This window comes from Juglans regia, chromosome 2 (assembly GCF_001411555.2).
Source record: "Juglans regia cultivar Chandler chromosome 2, Walnut 2.0, whole genome shotgun sequence".
In the NCBI taxonomy this organism is placed as follows: Eukaryota; Viridiplantae; Streptophyta; class Magnoliopsida; order Fagales; family Juglandaceae; genus Juglans; species Juglans regia.
The window spans coordinates 35,637,609-35,653,211 of record NC_049902.1 but is presented as its reverse complement, the minus strand read 5'-3'; the positions used below and the strand labels follow the sequence as shown (position 1 = coordinate 35,653,211).

The window sequence follows — 15,603 nt, the reverse complement described above, 5'->3', positions numbered from 1 at the left end:
ATTTTTTTAATAAGTGCAGGAGATTTATATATTTAGTATTTTTTTTTTAATTTTTTCTTTTGATAAAGAACAACCAACATGAATTGACATGTTTATCCAATCTGACAATTAAAATGAAATTAAATAAACATTTAATGTGACGATTAAATCATAAGGATGGCTATTATTTAAAAGTGAAAACGTGTTATTTTCTAAGAAAAGGGAAACAATTGTGATTATATCCAAGTAATTACTAATTTCATACCCCTTTCTAGTTGAGAAAATTAATTGCAATCGACCGACCCCAATGTCCCAACTCCAAGTCCACCATTGATGACCATCCTAGTAACTTCATTCTCCTTTTCCGTTGGCCAGCTCCAAGGAAGCTCATATTCCTTCTTAAATAAATAAATAAATTAATTAATTAATTAAATAAAAAAAGCTCATATTCTCCATCAAAGAGCAATGATAAAATCACAAGCCACCATTGTACCTGTTCATCCTATCATACTAAATCTAGCGTCACCAAGAGAGGAAAGAAGGAAATCTAGCGTCAAATCAAGTCCATTGTCCACGTCAACCCTACATCCCATTGCCCCAAGACATCACCCAAAACGCCTTATGTGTAACGATATCAAATCCTCACCCCCACCCAGAAGAAAAGATAAAAATGAACAGAAAAACTTAGATAAATAAGGCTGATTTAATGAATGAGATGTAATAATTTTAAATAATTTGATGAAAATATATTAATATTATTTTTATAATTTGAAAAAATTAAATTATTTATTATATTTTATATAAAAATTTAATAAAATTATAATAATAAAATAATAGATTTAGGACTATTTCTATATCCAAAGTCCAAACACCTGCGTAATTTCTCGGACAGACCGTACGTAATTTCTCGGACAGCCCACGACTTTATAAAAGAAGGGAAACACTAGGAGGGTACAATCATATTCTCAAACGCTCGGAATCTCCTGCAACAAGAAGGCAACGACTAGATCTCCTTCATCTCTACTTTCAGAGAGCAAACCCCTGTACTGTACAAGGTTTCATCACTGGAAAACAGCGAAAAGAAGATAACTTTCGTCGCCGGCGAAGAACATGACGGAGCCCGCGGGTGGGTGTTGCCGGTGCTGTTGCAGCTTCATATTCACTCTGGGCCTCACATCCCTCTTCATGTGGCTAAGTCTACGAACCAACGACCCCAATTGCTCCGTCCAAAACTTTTATCTCCCAGCCCTCAACAAAACCTTGAAGACTCCAAGAAACAACACTCTAATCTTTATGGTCCAGCTGGACAACACCAACAAGGATAAGGGGGTTTATTACGACAACGTGAGCCTCACTTTTTACGACAGTCCCAACAAGTCGCAGTCGCACCTCATAGGGAATTATACCATTCCTGGGTTCTACCAGGGGCACCACAAGAAGGCCAAGAAGAGTGGGGATACGGAGGTCAACATGACACTTGTTTCCCTGGCAGTTGCCCCTAATGGGACGGCTGAATTCCGGGTGGATTTGGCAACGGCGGTGAGGTTCAAGATCCTGTGGTGGAAGACCAAGAAGCACAGACTAATAAGAAGGGGAAGTGTTTTAGTCGATGACAAGGGCGCTAAAGTCAACCCGAAAGGTATCAAGCTCAGGTCCGGCGCACCGGAGCGTGGAAGCTATTGTGCGCAGGTGGGAGTTTTGGTTAGTTTGCTGGTCCTTCTGACCTGACTTTCCTCAATTTTCTGAAATTTCAGATTATTTCAAGGTATTTGGTGGTTGATTTTTGTTTATTTTTTTGGGGGGGGTGGGGGGTTGGTTAATTTTAGGAATGTTTCGATGTTGAATGGTCAATTTGTATACCGATATTGTGGATTTCTCTGAAATGAATTTCTGCCATTTTGGTAAATTTTGTTTTGTTTGTGGCTGATCTCGTTTGCAATCTTTCCAATGGCAGCTGATATTATTCTATTAAGCTGAATTTTCCTTTATTTGTAAATTGTTACTATATTTGGTACTGTTTTTTTATTTTTTTGTATTGTTTTTATTAGAATAGTTGCCTAATTATAAGAGCTGTTTAATAATTAATCTTATACATCAGTCACTATTTATTTTCACTTTATATTTATAACTTTTTTATAGAGTAAAAATTTTTTCATAGAATGTATGAATATTTTTTTATAAGATGTAGAGTGTGAAGTAACAAATAATGACAAGAAGAATTTTTCTGATCACGAATGCTGGGGGTAAAATGTTCACAGTTTGACAGGAAATTTTGAAGAACCCATCCGTTTGTTAATTAACGATTGGTTTGGATTTAAAGATGAGTTGAGACAGATTGTAAATAATAAAATAAAAATTAAATTGTTTATTATATTTTATATGAAAATTTAAAAAAATTATAATGATGAGATGAGTTGAAGTAGATTTAATTCAAACGATGCCAGTAGAGATTATCAATGTGGCAAAAGGAACAGTTGACCTCGAGTCAGATGATGATTGCCCTTATCAATTCTGATAACTGAGAAGCAAATCTTAGAAATGACGATAAATGAAACTTTAGATGGACCCTTTTCAACCCCCCCCCCCGGGGGGGCGCCCAGATTCGTTTTCTCTTCTGGCATTGTCAATTAAAAACAAAAACAAAAAACAAAGGGGCAATGATAATATTTGCTCACATTCTAGAAATTAAAAATGGAATACTACTGTGTTGTAGTATGTGACTCATAATGAGTGGAACACGTATATAAAGAAAGCAGATTGATGTCGAGAGTGAAGCGGAGTGGAGTGAGGAGAGCGTAGCGTACCGAGTGAAGCTGGGTGTTAAATATGAATGTAGGCACACTGCCGAATTATGTTAAACCTGTGTTTTTCTTATTTTCTCTTTTCTGTACTATTCATCGTAATTGTCGCACGTAGCACAACATACTGTAATCCTGATAAAGTAGGGAGGGACTTGGTGCATGGCGGGGTGTTAGAACTTAGCAATGGCAGTGATTATTTGTCAAGTCTGAATATAATCAATTTAACATCGGAATTGGAACAGTGTAATGCTAGAATCCTCGCGATATAATCACAACAAAACTTAGATGACTAGCTTTGTCTTCTGAGAAAGAGTAATGGTATACAACACTCTTAATGTCTAATCACAAATCAAAATTGATCTGGTTCACCCGCTAGGGAGCTGCCGCCTTGTAGTTTTATCAGAGAGAAGTATGCTCCACCAGGACCTAAGGAAACAAGGTCATTATGAGAGCCTTGTTCCACAACCTTTCCATTCTTTATCACAGCAATTGGCTTTCTGTATTGTAGACAGGCGGTGAGCAACAATTACACATGTTCTGCCATCCATCATCTTCTCAAGCGCCTCTTGAACAAGGTTCTCTGACACACTATCCAGTGCACTGGTTGCTTCATCCAACAGAAGGATTGAAGGGTTCTTTAGTATTGCACGTGCTAGTGCTATCCTTTGCTTCTGACCTCCTGATAGCTGACTTCCTCTTTCTCCACAGTTTGTTTCATACCCATCGTTCATTCCACTGCAAAAAGAAAGGAAAAGAAGCATGAATATTTTATCAACAAAGAAGTTGTTGGTTTCCCTTTGCTTCCAATACGGGTAGCCTTTTCCTGGCTACATGAGGTTATATGATTAGGTAGTCCTTTGTTTCTTTTTCAAAATCTCTTTCAAGATATAAAGGCAAAAAGGCTCCAAAAATTTCTGCCATTGTTTAGGGTAATATGTGTGCAATATAGACATGGCTTGGGAAGGAAAAATTTTGTATAGGATATTCAGTAGTTGGCATACCTTATAAATTCATGAGCATTGGCAAGAACTGCAGCTTTTCTTATCTCAGATTCTGTAGCATTCTCTTTTCCATAAACAATGTTTTCGCGTATGGTTCCAGCAAAAAGAGTTGGCTCCTGACTGACTAATGCAATATGCGACCTCAACATTCTCAAATTATAGCTCTTAATTTCCTGTTCATCTATATGGATGGATCCATTTAGAGGATCATAAAACCTCTCAATAAGCCCGATGATGGTAGATTTTCCAGAACCGCTCTGCCCCACCAGTGCCACTGTTCTCCCTGCATCAATCTTAAGGCACAGGCCCTTAAAGATCATTTGATCAGGTCTTGTTGGATATGAAAAGAAAACATTCTTAAGCTCGATACGCCCCCGTATTCTCCTTTTAATGTCTAAACCCCATTTGCTGTCTGGATCAATCTCACTTCTCCTGTCAAGGATAGCCAAAACTGATTGAATGGCTCTGCTTCCTTTAGATAAATCATTAGTCATGCTCCCTGCTTCAGCGATAATATAAGCGGTGAATAGCAATATAAAAAATGCTTGAAAAAGAGGCCTCGGTTCTATTTCTCGTTGAGTCAGGAGCCTCCCACCATACCAGAAAGCTAAAGCTGTTGAAGCTGTGTTAAAAAATTGGGAGCTAAACAGGCCAAAACCCGAAACCCAGGACTGTTTAACACTAGCCTTCCTAGGACCTTCTAAGGTTGATCCAAAGAGCCCCAATATTCTTTTTTGAGAAGAGAAAGCAGTTATAGTTCTATGGTTAATGACTGCTTCGCTTGCTAGTTGGCTTCCTTCCTTCTGTGCTTTCCGGGCTTTCTCAGCCATATTCTTCATCAAGACACTCCTCGAGTAAAAACTCCCAATGACTAGTGGCTGCACAGAAATCATTACAAGGGATAGCTTCCATGTGAGCACAAGACCTAGTATGTAAGCAAAGGCTGCCCCAAAAATTGTTTGGACCAGCAGTGACATCCTGTCCCCAACAAGCGACCGAACCATGTTTGCTTCAGTGGCTAACCTTGCACAAATGGCTGCACTTGTGTTCTCATCTTGATCAAACCACCCGATCTCAAAGGTCATCAGTTTTTCTAGTAGATTTTCCCGTACTCTTTTCGTCAACCTTTCTCCCATAATTGCAAAATTGTAGTGTTGGAGGATATTGGTGAAAAAGTTGAAAACGCCAATACCTAAGAAAACAAGTGATAAGACTCTGGACTTGGACTTCATTTCGGATTCAGAAAGGAAATAGACTGATATAAGTAATCCCACACAGTAGGCATTTATGGGTTGTACTGCTCCGGAACCTAAGGCTCCCAGGCACCCTAACACAGCTTTTCCCCACTCAGGCGTGCTCATTTTCAGTAAACGCCACTGAGAAGGAGCATGGCTAGATTTTTTGAAATATTCTTCATCACAATCATCATCAAGGTCATTTTGGATGGAGTAGGAATAGGGTGTGCCCATGGAAAATGCCTGGCTGAAGGGATATAACAATGGACTGCTGTGAGTGCTTGATCTCACACTGATTGGGCTGGGAGGGATGCTCATTTTATGATGGTTTCTTCCATCTACTGAACTGGGAGTGTCGGGAGCTTCATTTTGCATTGCCACCTGCTGCAACTGGACCATCTTGGAATATTCACCACCCTGTCCACCATTCATTTGCATCAGTTCATTGTGTGAACCTGACTCGACCAGTCTGCCAGCTTGAAGAACCACAATCAAGTTCGCTGTCCTGATCGTTGACAGGCGGTGAGCAATGATGATTGTTGTCCTCCCTTTTGATGCCCGATCAATTGCCTCCTGCACCATCCTTTCAGACTGTGCATCGAGAGCACTAGTGGCTTCATCGAGCAGCAGGATTCTTGGTTCCCTGAGTAGAGCTCTCGCTATTGCAATCCGTTGCTTTTGACCTCCAGACAATTGAAATCCAAATTGGCCAACCTAGGGAAGCCATAACATATTGAAGTATTCGCCGAGCGCTTGCAATTTGCAAAGTTCATGATTCATGTCTAAGTGGGTTAAATCAAACATCTCATTGCCATTGAAAGATTTGAGAAGCCATTATAAACGCTAAGTATGATCATCAGAAATCCGAATTTCTTAAAGTAGCTAAACAAAAAATACATCAAGCGTGGAAACAAAGAAAATATTTTGAGCAAGGAATGTTGAAGTTGTCTTACTTGAGTTTCATATCCATCTGGTAACTTGGTGATGAAGTCATGCGCATTTGCTGTTTTGGCTGCATCTATGACACTGTCCATAGAAGCTCCTTCTTTCCCAAATAGTATATTCTCTTTAATGGATGTTGCAAATAGAACAGGTTCCTGATTTACTAAGCCCAGTTGGGATCTCAACCATTTCAGCTGAAGTCTACTTATTTTGTATCCATCCAGGATTATTTCTCCTTCACTGGGGTCGTAAAATCTTTCAAGCAGTGCAATGACTGTGGACTTCCCGGAACCACTGCCCCCAACAAGACCTACTCTTTTACCAGCTGGGATTTTAAGATTGAAGTCTTGTAAGACTGGCGTATCAGGTCTTGATGGATAACTAAAATATATGTCTTTGAATTCAATTTCTCCTCTCACATGTGACAAAGCCCTTCCCTTTTTATCTTCCAAGTCTATTGCAGGAACTCGATCAATCATCTCGGAAATCCGGGAGGCAGCAGTTTTTGCCTCTGTAATCCCAGTTAGATTTGGGAGTGCACTCAAAACACTCCTGCAATGATCAAACCAGAGTTATTAGTTTTAAATTGAAATCAAGGAGCTGAAGCCTAAGCATGTAGTGAGAAACATAAGATTAGCTATAAGGAAATAACTCACAATCCTCCCATGAGCACGTTAAACCCAGCTACGAATACATGGCCGCCCTGTTCTCTTTTTTCAGAAATTAAGTAAGTCCCCACCCAAGCCTGAAAACCCCAACCTACGTATATAATTCCCATGCTCCCCAACAGAACACCTTTCACAAATCCTAATTTTACTCCAAATTCCAAAGATGTCTGAAGTGCACGGCCGAATCTTTCCAGTGTCTGACACTCTCCCACATAAGAATATACAGTTCTTATTGAAGAAATTGCTTGCTCTGCAATCCCTCCAGCTACTCCATAAGATTCAATCATCTTCATTACCAGGCCCATCATGATATTTCCGAACACAAGTCCTGGAGCAATGAACATGATTGAGAGTGGTATAGCTGCGAGTGTAAGTCTCCATGAAAGTATGAACGCGAATATGTGGCAGAAAAAGAAAGTCGACATGTAAGCAAGGCAATCAGGTATCTGCAAATAGAAATAAATCCAGTTTCAACAAACAGCACCAATATGAAGAAGACTATGATGTAATCATTTTCTTTCATTTATCCCTCAGCCTATGGCCCTATGCTCTCAAGTGACTCGACTCTCCAGGCTCCAACTTCTCCCTGATGGTATTCTGTCATTTTTGTACTCGATCAACATCGCAGATATTCAGAGCTAACCTTTTCCCACAGCTTTCTTTTTTTAGGAAAATTGGGAACCGTAGGGCTTTTTGTTCAGTGAAATATTAGAATATCATTTTGGGAACTCGTCTGATTTGTTCGTGCGTAATTGGTCAAATAAGGGAAAGGTAGAAACTAAACCTTCTCACATAAAGCAACTTGGATTGAATTAGCGTCCGAGGAGAGGAGTGTCACAACTTGGCTAGTTGTTGAAGCACCAGAACTTTGGGTATCAAAGAAAGCAACGTCTTGTCTAAGGACAGATTTCAGGTATTCCATTCTCATCCGAGAGGACTGTCTCTCGGCAGTTCTTGCCCAACATAGCCCCTCTGTAAGAACAAATACCGACCGCAATTGGTTAAGAAAGATACGTTTGAATTTCAGTTCTTTTAAGCCGAAAATTATACCTGAAAAGAATCTAGGAAAACTTTCAAAAGTTCAACATACCCACAAAAGCGGAAAGTCCAACTCCAATCGCAGCATAAAGCAGCCTAAGTGCATGCTGGAAAAGGGAAATGATAGTTCATAGTAGTAAGTTCATACGTTCAAATTGCTTAAGAAGAGAAATCATATATTCAAACACACAAAAGGGACAATCAAGGGCATTAATTACATTACATTTACTTCATTCTCAGAAGAAACAAAAGAAAATTTGACTACCTTTCTGAAACAGCTTTCGAACATTTTTTTTTTTAATCATTTGGCTACTTGCTTTGGAGAACAAGTGCATTAAGAACACCGGTGTTTGGTACTTTAGCCCTATGATTTAGAAGGTGTAATCTTCCATGCAAATGTTACTTCCCAAGCACCCCGGAATGGTGGCAGCATATCCAAAAACAGATTATACAAGGGAATTCAACGTGCTTACCTTGTCTACAATATCGTTTGTCAAAGAGTTATCCTTGACTCCGTAGTCATTGATCACATCGCTTAGAATGAACATCGTCAGAGGGGTCTGCAACCCATCTCCAATGCTGCCCAAAGTCCCCAACAACATCAACAACATGTCGACACCATCTGCATACCGGAAGATGCTATCTTTGGCCACCATTTCCGGTGCTCTTTCTAGCGGAGGTGGCCAACTTTTAGAGGGACAATGAACTTTCACCTATATGCTCTCATCACAAATAAACCTTATATACTGCATACGCATATCTAACTTCCCGTTAAAAATCGACAGGCTATTGGTATATGACAATGTCTTTTTCGTTGTGGCCAATGCAAACATTGTCAATGCCAATCAGAACGAAATAGTTGGTTTTTCAAGTTAGCCGGCGTGGATGGCATATCTTGGTAGGCCACGAATGTTTGTTGCCTTAACTCCAACCAGTACATCAGGTATATCTATTTGTTCACTGTTTGTTTTGTCTGCATACAGTTGCATACACTTTCATAAGCATTATTCGGCCAATTGAATCTTACTGACGACAATAACCGAAAACGACGTTGGATTTGATGATTTTGAGGCACCTCGTAGTTTGTAAAGAGCCAGCTTCACTTTTGGTTGGCATGTTATGGTTGTTTTGTTGATAATTTTCTGTGTGGCTGCCTGTATTTTCTCCTGCCAAAACTTTGAAAGCAAATGGGCATAACGAGGGTTGATTGACAAAATTATAAAATACCGTTCTCTTTAAAAAAAAAGAAATTGCCGGACCAAGTCTCTGAACTCCCAGTGGACCCAATCATGATGACTTGGTAAGCTGAATCAACATCAATTTTTTATTCCAGAATACTTTAACTATAAAGTGATTACATAAAATAAACCTACAAACTAATGTGACTTGATATAGAACGTCAGATCGTAAAATTATTTTTATTATAAAGTAGATCTAACAGATTCCATGAATCCACATCAGTTTGTGAGTTTACTTTATGTAATCTCTTTGTATCTGTAGCAATTCTTTTCTGTTCCTGTTCTTTTTAATGTATTGTTTTTTTTTTTTCACTTGATTTATAAAGTCATTCAAATCCCAAAAACTCTCCAAGATGCACCCTCATGATCCTCTACAATCTAATTCATTCTACACCCCCCACCTTTGTGTATATTCAGTTGTTGAACCGTGTAAAATAATACCATATGACAGATAGTTCCAAGCACTTTCAAGAGGAAGTAGTCCTTGAAAAGTGCCTCGAAGGGATGCCGACAGATAAAAAAAACCTCAAAATTTACACCACCGCTTCAAATCAAAACAAGATTAAAGCTCCATTTGTTGCAATAGGAATACTTTTCCACCGAATGGATGGTATATAATAAATGGTTTCAAACGGTATCTACAGGCTGTAGACTACAGCAATAAACCTGCTTTCTCTTCGTGGCTCACGCTACCGAATAAAATATATAAACAACCTTGACAGAAACAGAGTTTTTGTTCCCCAAGTTTAGCTTTGAGACAGCTTGTCCATTGAGGTAAACAAACAAACATGAAATTTTACCTTTAAATGTTGTACAACGCAACCAAGACGGTCTTAAGCTAGCTGGAAATTTATCATAGACCCCTCAAAGTACCTGGGGGGAAGGATGTATCTTTTCAGCAAAATTCCTTCTCAAGGAAGTTTTTTTTTTTTTTTTTTTAAAAAAAAAAAATCAGTAGCTATCCATCCTCCTTATTCCATAGCAAAAAGCCACTCGATGGCAGACCTCCATATTCCCCTGTTGCCTAAGAAAAAAATCCCTTAATTAAAAAAAAAAAAAAAAGAGAGAGAGAGAGAGATCAAGTTACGTCTATGATATGGTAATGTCCTGGTTTTTCCTCTTGATATTCTATCACAAGAACGAAAGGTAATATATGCTTACAATTATTGTTTCGCCAATGGAGAAGACCTTCAGAACTACAACCGATTTTTTTTCTTAATCGTCACCCTCTTGTTCAGAACCCAGGAGTCCACAACCTGTTTAAAAAATGACAAGACAAATAAAAAAAATGAAGGGCCTGTAAGTTAAGATAACATGAAAATCGCTTAGCTCAAGCCAATCTACCAATTTACCAGAAATGAAGCATTCTATGTTTAAAGTTTCCCACTTGATTCAGACTTAAACAGGGATCTGAATGGTATATGTCAAAGTTATAAGTTTTATGGGATAAAAACTAGCTAGAAAAAGGTCGAATGCATATATAAGCAGTGGTATTTTGTCATCAAATAAAATTACAATTTGAAACCAGTTTCAGCACTTACATGGGAGGAGTGATTCAGTATAAGGAAAAGCAACAGGAGAATTCCTTTCAAAAGTATCTGCTAAATCAAGTTCCGTCCAAGTCCCATAGTCGACATTATAGATTAGATAATGCTCCGTGGTTATGAAAAAAACTTCATTCTTTCGTGCAGTTACGAAGTCAACACATTCCATACTTGAGAAGGCAGTATCAACACTACATCTTATTTCCCAATTAGGCTGATTAGAATCATCTAGAACCCATATATTAACAACTTCATCCCCATCATGTACAGCAACTAGAGATAAGCAACCTTCAAGATCAACCAAGAATGAGTGCTCCGTGACTTCCTCTGGAAGATTGATGGTTCTAAGATTTTCCTCGATATCAATTGAAAGAATGGAGCCAGGGGTGTATTGATCTTCTTCTAAAGCAACAAACCAGTACACTTTTCCATTAACAAATACATGATTTGAACCCAAAGGGCAGTGCCGGAAACCCATGGGATGGTGCTGGACAACACCTATGCCTCTCCAGGATCCAGTACATGATGAATATATCTCACACTCAAGATGGATATCATGGGACTCATGTTTGGAATGGAAAAATCGAAATACTTTATACTCAGTGGTTTTGGGGCAAAAAGCAACTCCAATAGATATTTCTGTTTCGGATGGACTACCCTTTGGAAGGAAAAAGATTTCTCGAGTAGTGGGATTGCAGATACGGATTTCAAAGTCTGTCAAATCCACTTCATCCATCTTTGAGTTTGGAATCAAGGGATAATTGATACAACAGATTAATCCGCTATAAGAGCATATCAGGCTCTGAGAAGAAATATTTTCACAATCACGAAGAGTAATCATTTCAGTGATTTCCCCAATGCTCTTCATCAGATACAAATTCATTACCTCATCCATGTATGGATAGATTATGTAAGTGGGGTTTTTTAGGGTCTGGCTCAACTGCAACTTGATGAAATTTGGACTGTGTATCAATCTATACCAGAGTTTAGAAACAGACTTGAAAACTAGAAGGGAGTTCACAGGAACCCTTGAGAGAATATTGGCAAGGATATCTTCTGTAGATTCCACATCAAACCAACTAACATTCCTATTTCGCATAAGCATGCCACCAATTTCAACCATTTTAAAATTCCTCTCTAACCTCTTTGTCTCACACCCGCTAGTCCAGTTCAACAAATTGGCATCCCAAATCTATCTGCAGTATGAAAGAAATCAAATTTATTTTTCTAACATGCATAGCTCATGGTAACAAATGTTGATAACACTACCAAATGCTAATTATTTTAATTCTCAATTTATTTCATTCCTGTAGAAATTTAAGATTTATGTTTCGCTGAATTTATCTTATCACCAACTTCAAATTTTGAAACCTATTGGCAGTATCTAGAGGGAGAGGAGAAGGAGGGGTGAGAGAGACAGAGAGTCAAATACTCGTACAGCAGATACAGACATACTTACCACCCTTTCATACTTGAAAAAACATAAGAATTATTTAACCATTCAAGGCTCAAACAGCAAGCACATCACCAAGAAAAAAAAAACAGAATGCACATGTAGGCAAGTAGCATTTCCTTTTCCACAAGTGCTATCTTTTCTTTTTTTCATTTTCCTGATCATAAATTGTACTACATAGTAAATAATCGTTGTTTTAACACATATCTCTCACAAACCTATTTTCTCATTAGAAAGAAATAAATGATTATTTATAAAACTATATAAATAATGGTAGTAAAGGTTTGTTTCTATTACTATAAATATACGATTACTTTGTAACTGAAACAAGAAGCTCCGCATACTAAAAGACCACAAATTATGTGATATACAGCTGCATCTCATAAAAGACCAAACATAAGGATCTAGCAAAATCATGCATATTCAGTAATGGAAGATTATGGTACGCGTAGACAGCAGGTCCTTTGTTTTAAGTTTAACCTAGTGACTAAGTAAAATTGTTAAATTTAGAAAACTAATGAGATCACTTTAATCCAGCATCCATAATATAATAGCTGCTGTTAAACTACCATAATAATTTGTTCTTGTACTAATATGCTGTACAAGTCTATATCCCTACCATTCATGCTTGTTAATGTGCATTCATATATTAAAGACCTAAATGAGCAAAAATGATAGTCCTTTTCAGCTAGAAGAGCCATAGATAGCTGCACAATTGGCTTTTGGAGGTAAAATTCATCTATGAATACACTGGTGTTAGTCATAGATAACCTTTTCTATAACAGTTGTTGATGATTCCTAGCCAAGTTCACATAGTCTAGATACTTTTGGCCATCTACAGGTATAAGATAAAAATAACGTATAGTCCACTATATCTTCACTCTAAGCATCCAAATCTTGTCACCACATATATACCTGCACCCATGTGTGTGTGTATTTCATATACCTGTACAACTGAGACAAACAGACCTGAAAAAGTAGTGTATTGAATGAGTTCTCTAATATGTACCAAAAATCAAAATAATATTCAAATTATTGTATAGAATGTCTTTTTCTTGAAAGAAAAAGGAAAATGGGAGAGAGAGAGAGAGAGAGAGAGAGATGAATCAATGATTGTAGTTGAAATCCCATTTTTCCATACGACACACAACAAGGCATAATCTTTTACATATCTAGAAAATAATGTGCAATCCATTTAACAATACATAATACACTAAAAATTTTGAAAGCAGAGATTAAGGGAACCCCTTCCAAGAAAGGACAGAAAAATATAATAGAAATAGGATTAAAAACTTCATTTTCGAAATGTTAGCCATTCAAATCGACTAGCACTACGAGCAGCATCCCAACTAATGAGATTGCATGATCACATTTTTTCTATGTAGTTCACGAATAATTTCTGAATATATTCTGGTTTTTTCCTCAATTATAGCCCCAACTGTCACAAGTCATGTTGCAAGTTTTAACCCACAAACAACACTTAAATTTTTTCAATTCTGGTAGATACTGAACACTTTGTTGAATTACATTTTTTTCAGTAAAAAATATGAAAATCGTGATAAAAATGAGCAAGGTCATGCCTCATTTGCGCCATATAAGCTAAATATGGTCAACCACGTAAAAGCTGTAATAAAAAAGAAATGGACTTGTAGCCTAGTGTCCATCTCCTCCTTTTACCTCTGGTTGCATGACGGGTGAAGTCAATGACATTCTGTTGTTTCCCAAAAAACAAAAGGAAATAAAACAGTATAAAAATTAATGCTATGCCCCACTTGAGTCTTATCAGCTTTTTAGCTACAAAAATTGCCTTTTACATTTGAGGTTTCTAACTCTCTTCCTTTCCAAATCAGCACCTAGGCATTAGAGAAAAAATCAACAGCACCATAGCATAACCATGTAAATTACATACTAATAAGTAATAACCCCAAAGGGAAAAATTAGAAAAAAATAACAGTCAAACTGAAATGGAACCATAAAGTGTTTTTCTTTCTCTGCTTTGCCGAAACGGAGCATATTTTGGAATAGGCAAGCAATCCAAAAGGCTCTAAACACGCATGCAATCGAAGAATATATGATATCAAACTCACAATACGCAACCAACTGTACCTTTTCGGGGGTTCTGCAATTGGGTAATACTCAAATTGTACAAGTTGTACGAAGACTTCCTCCATACAATGCACCGGAGAGTGGAAAAGCTGGCGTAGATGGGATTTGAGCATTGAAGGGCTTTTTCTCGGACGTGGGATAAACGAAGGCTCAACTGAAAAGAAATATTCAAATTCGGAGGACATTGCGGAGTACATGAAGGAGAATATAGAGTAAATGATGTTTGTTATAAATGCCGAGAAACAAACAAGCATGATGGAGATTGATCAATTGTCACTACAATGACTTCTTCTTCTTTTCCTCTTTCCCTTCTTTCCTTTTTTTTCTTTTTCTGGCCACAATGGCTGATAGCCTAATTCCAAACAACAGAGATGGGAAAAGACCGGTTCAACCAGTTCGACATGTACGATAAATTTATATATATATATATATATATAATAAAACAGAGAAATATATGACAGGTGAGAGTAGCGGGACCAGAATAGGTGAAAGTAGCTTTACTCTTTAGTTAATGTTTGCCTTACATTTTATTTATAATTGTTTTATTATTCAGTTATTTTTTCTGTTAATCTTTGAATTTAGATTAAAAATCTCATAAAATGATCTTTTTGTATAATTTTAAAAAAAAAATTAATTTTATAAAAATTGACATTCTTTTACTTTTTAAGATAATTTTTATAAAATTAAATTTATTTTTAATTAAATTACATGATTACGTTAGATGATTGAATTTGTTTTTTTCTAAATTATGCAAGAAGGTAATTTTATAGGATTTTCAATCCAGATTCAAAGTGCAAAGGGAAAAAAAAAAACTGGATAGTAAAATAATAGTAAATAAGGTGTAAGTGTATCATTACCCTTCAAACTTTATTTAAACCCATCCCGTTGATCCATCTCGACTGTACCGAACAGTCTCAAGCCTTTTTGTCAGTTTAGTATTGTTTCGGTTTTGTTGATTTGGTGTTTAGATGTTAAGATAAAATAAAAAATTTGTAAATAGTATTGAAATAACTTATGAATAATAGTAAAATTATTTGAGTTGAGATGATTTATAGGGTTTTTAAAAAATGAGAAAAAAATTAAATAAAAATATGATAAAATTAAAATATTGTTAGGATTAATTTTTCAATATAATTTTTATTTTTAAAATTTTCTTTTAAAGAAAAGCAAGAAGTTTTATTGATGATGTCTCTACAAGAGAGATAAAATACAATTAGGAGCTTCCTCCATATCAACGACAACATCTGAAATAAACAATGCACATTTGCTTAATATATGTGCTATATTGTTTGCTTCCCTTTTAACGTGAATCACTGACCAGCTTGCAAATTGAGAGAGCATGTGTTTTGCATCAGAGATGAGCAAACCTTTGATGTTCCAGCTTTCTTCCATGCCATTGATTGCCTTGACAACAAGTAAAGCATCACCTTCTAGAATGACCCAATGAAGTCCCAGCTCAATTCCAAAAATGATAGCCTGCATAGTAGCAAAGGATCTGGAAAAAGAGATCTATACATTCTCATTCCTTCTTTTTCATATTCTCCAAGTTATTACTGCAAATTCTTCCAAAATCTCGTTTTCGAATGATCTAATCACAG

The 15,603-nt window shown here is 36.9% G+C and overlaps 2 protein-coding genes and 1 pseudogene across 3 annotated transcripts; 1 reads left to right on the top strand and 2 right to left on the bottom strand.

The window, feature by feature from the left end:
• The first annotated feature begins 863 nt into the window (after positions 1–863).
• LOC108983610 (protein NDR1-like) lies at positions 864–1,967 on the top strand. Its single transcript, XM_018955314.2, has one exon. It carries the CDS (start codon positions 1,090–1,092, stop codon positions 1,705–1,707), a length of 618 nt encoding a protein of 205 aa, XP_018810859.1. The 5' UTR covers positions 864–1,089; the 3' UTR covers positions 1,708–1,967.
• Positions 1,968–2,650: 683 nt separating this feature from the next.
• LOC108983601 lies at positions 2,651–7,200 on the bottom strand (annotated as a pseudogene).
• A 2,235-nt stretch (positions 7,201–9,435) lies between these two features.
• On the bottom strand, positions 9,436–14,363 carry LOC108983589 (F-box protein At5g49610). Of its 2 annotated transcripts, XM_018955294.2 has the most exons (5): positions 14,006–14,363; positions 12,815–12,868; positions 10,444–11,642; positions 10,064–10,158; positions 9,436–9,926 (listed from the first exon to the last, which is right to left on the bottom strand). In XM_018955294.2, the coding sequence occupies exons 3-4, from the start codon at positions 11,567–11,569 to the stop codon at positions 10,118–10,120; spliced, it is 1,167 nt and encodes a 388-aa protein (XP_018810839.1). In that variant the 5' UTR covers positions 11,570–11,642; positions 12,815–12,868; positions 14,006–14,363; the 3' UTR covers positions 9,436–9,926; positions 10,064–10,117. The 2 variants fall into 2 exon arrangements, with proteins under 2 accessions (XP_018810839.1, XP_018810833.1); XM_018955288.2 differs by lacking the exon at positions 12,815–12,868.
• Between the last annotated feature and the right edge of the window lie 1,240 nt (positions 14,364–15,603).

Excerpts from the sequence above, each read along its gene's own strand:
- LOC108983589 (XM_018955294.2), bottom strand. The coding sequence starts at position 11,569 with ATGGTTGAAATTGGTGGCATGCTTATGCGAAATAGGAATGTTAGTTGG. Across the intron at positions 10,159-10,443 it reads TACTGAATCACTCCTCCCAT|GTTGTGGACTCCTGGGTTCT; the intron begins GTAAGTGCTGAA and ends TTTTTTAAACAG.
- LOC108983610 (XM_018955314.2), top strand. The coding sequence starts at position 1,090 with ATGACGGAGCCCGCGGGTGGGTGTTGCCGGTGCTGTTGCAGCTTCATA.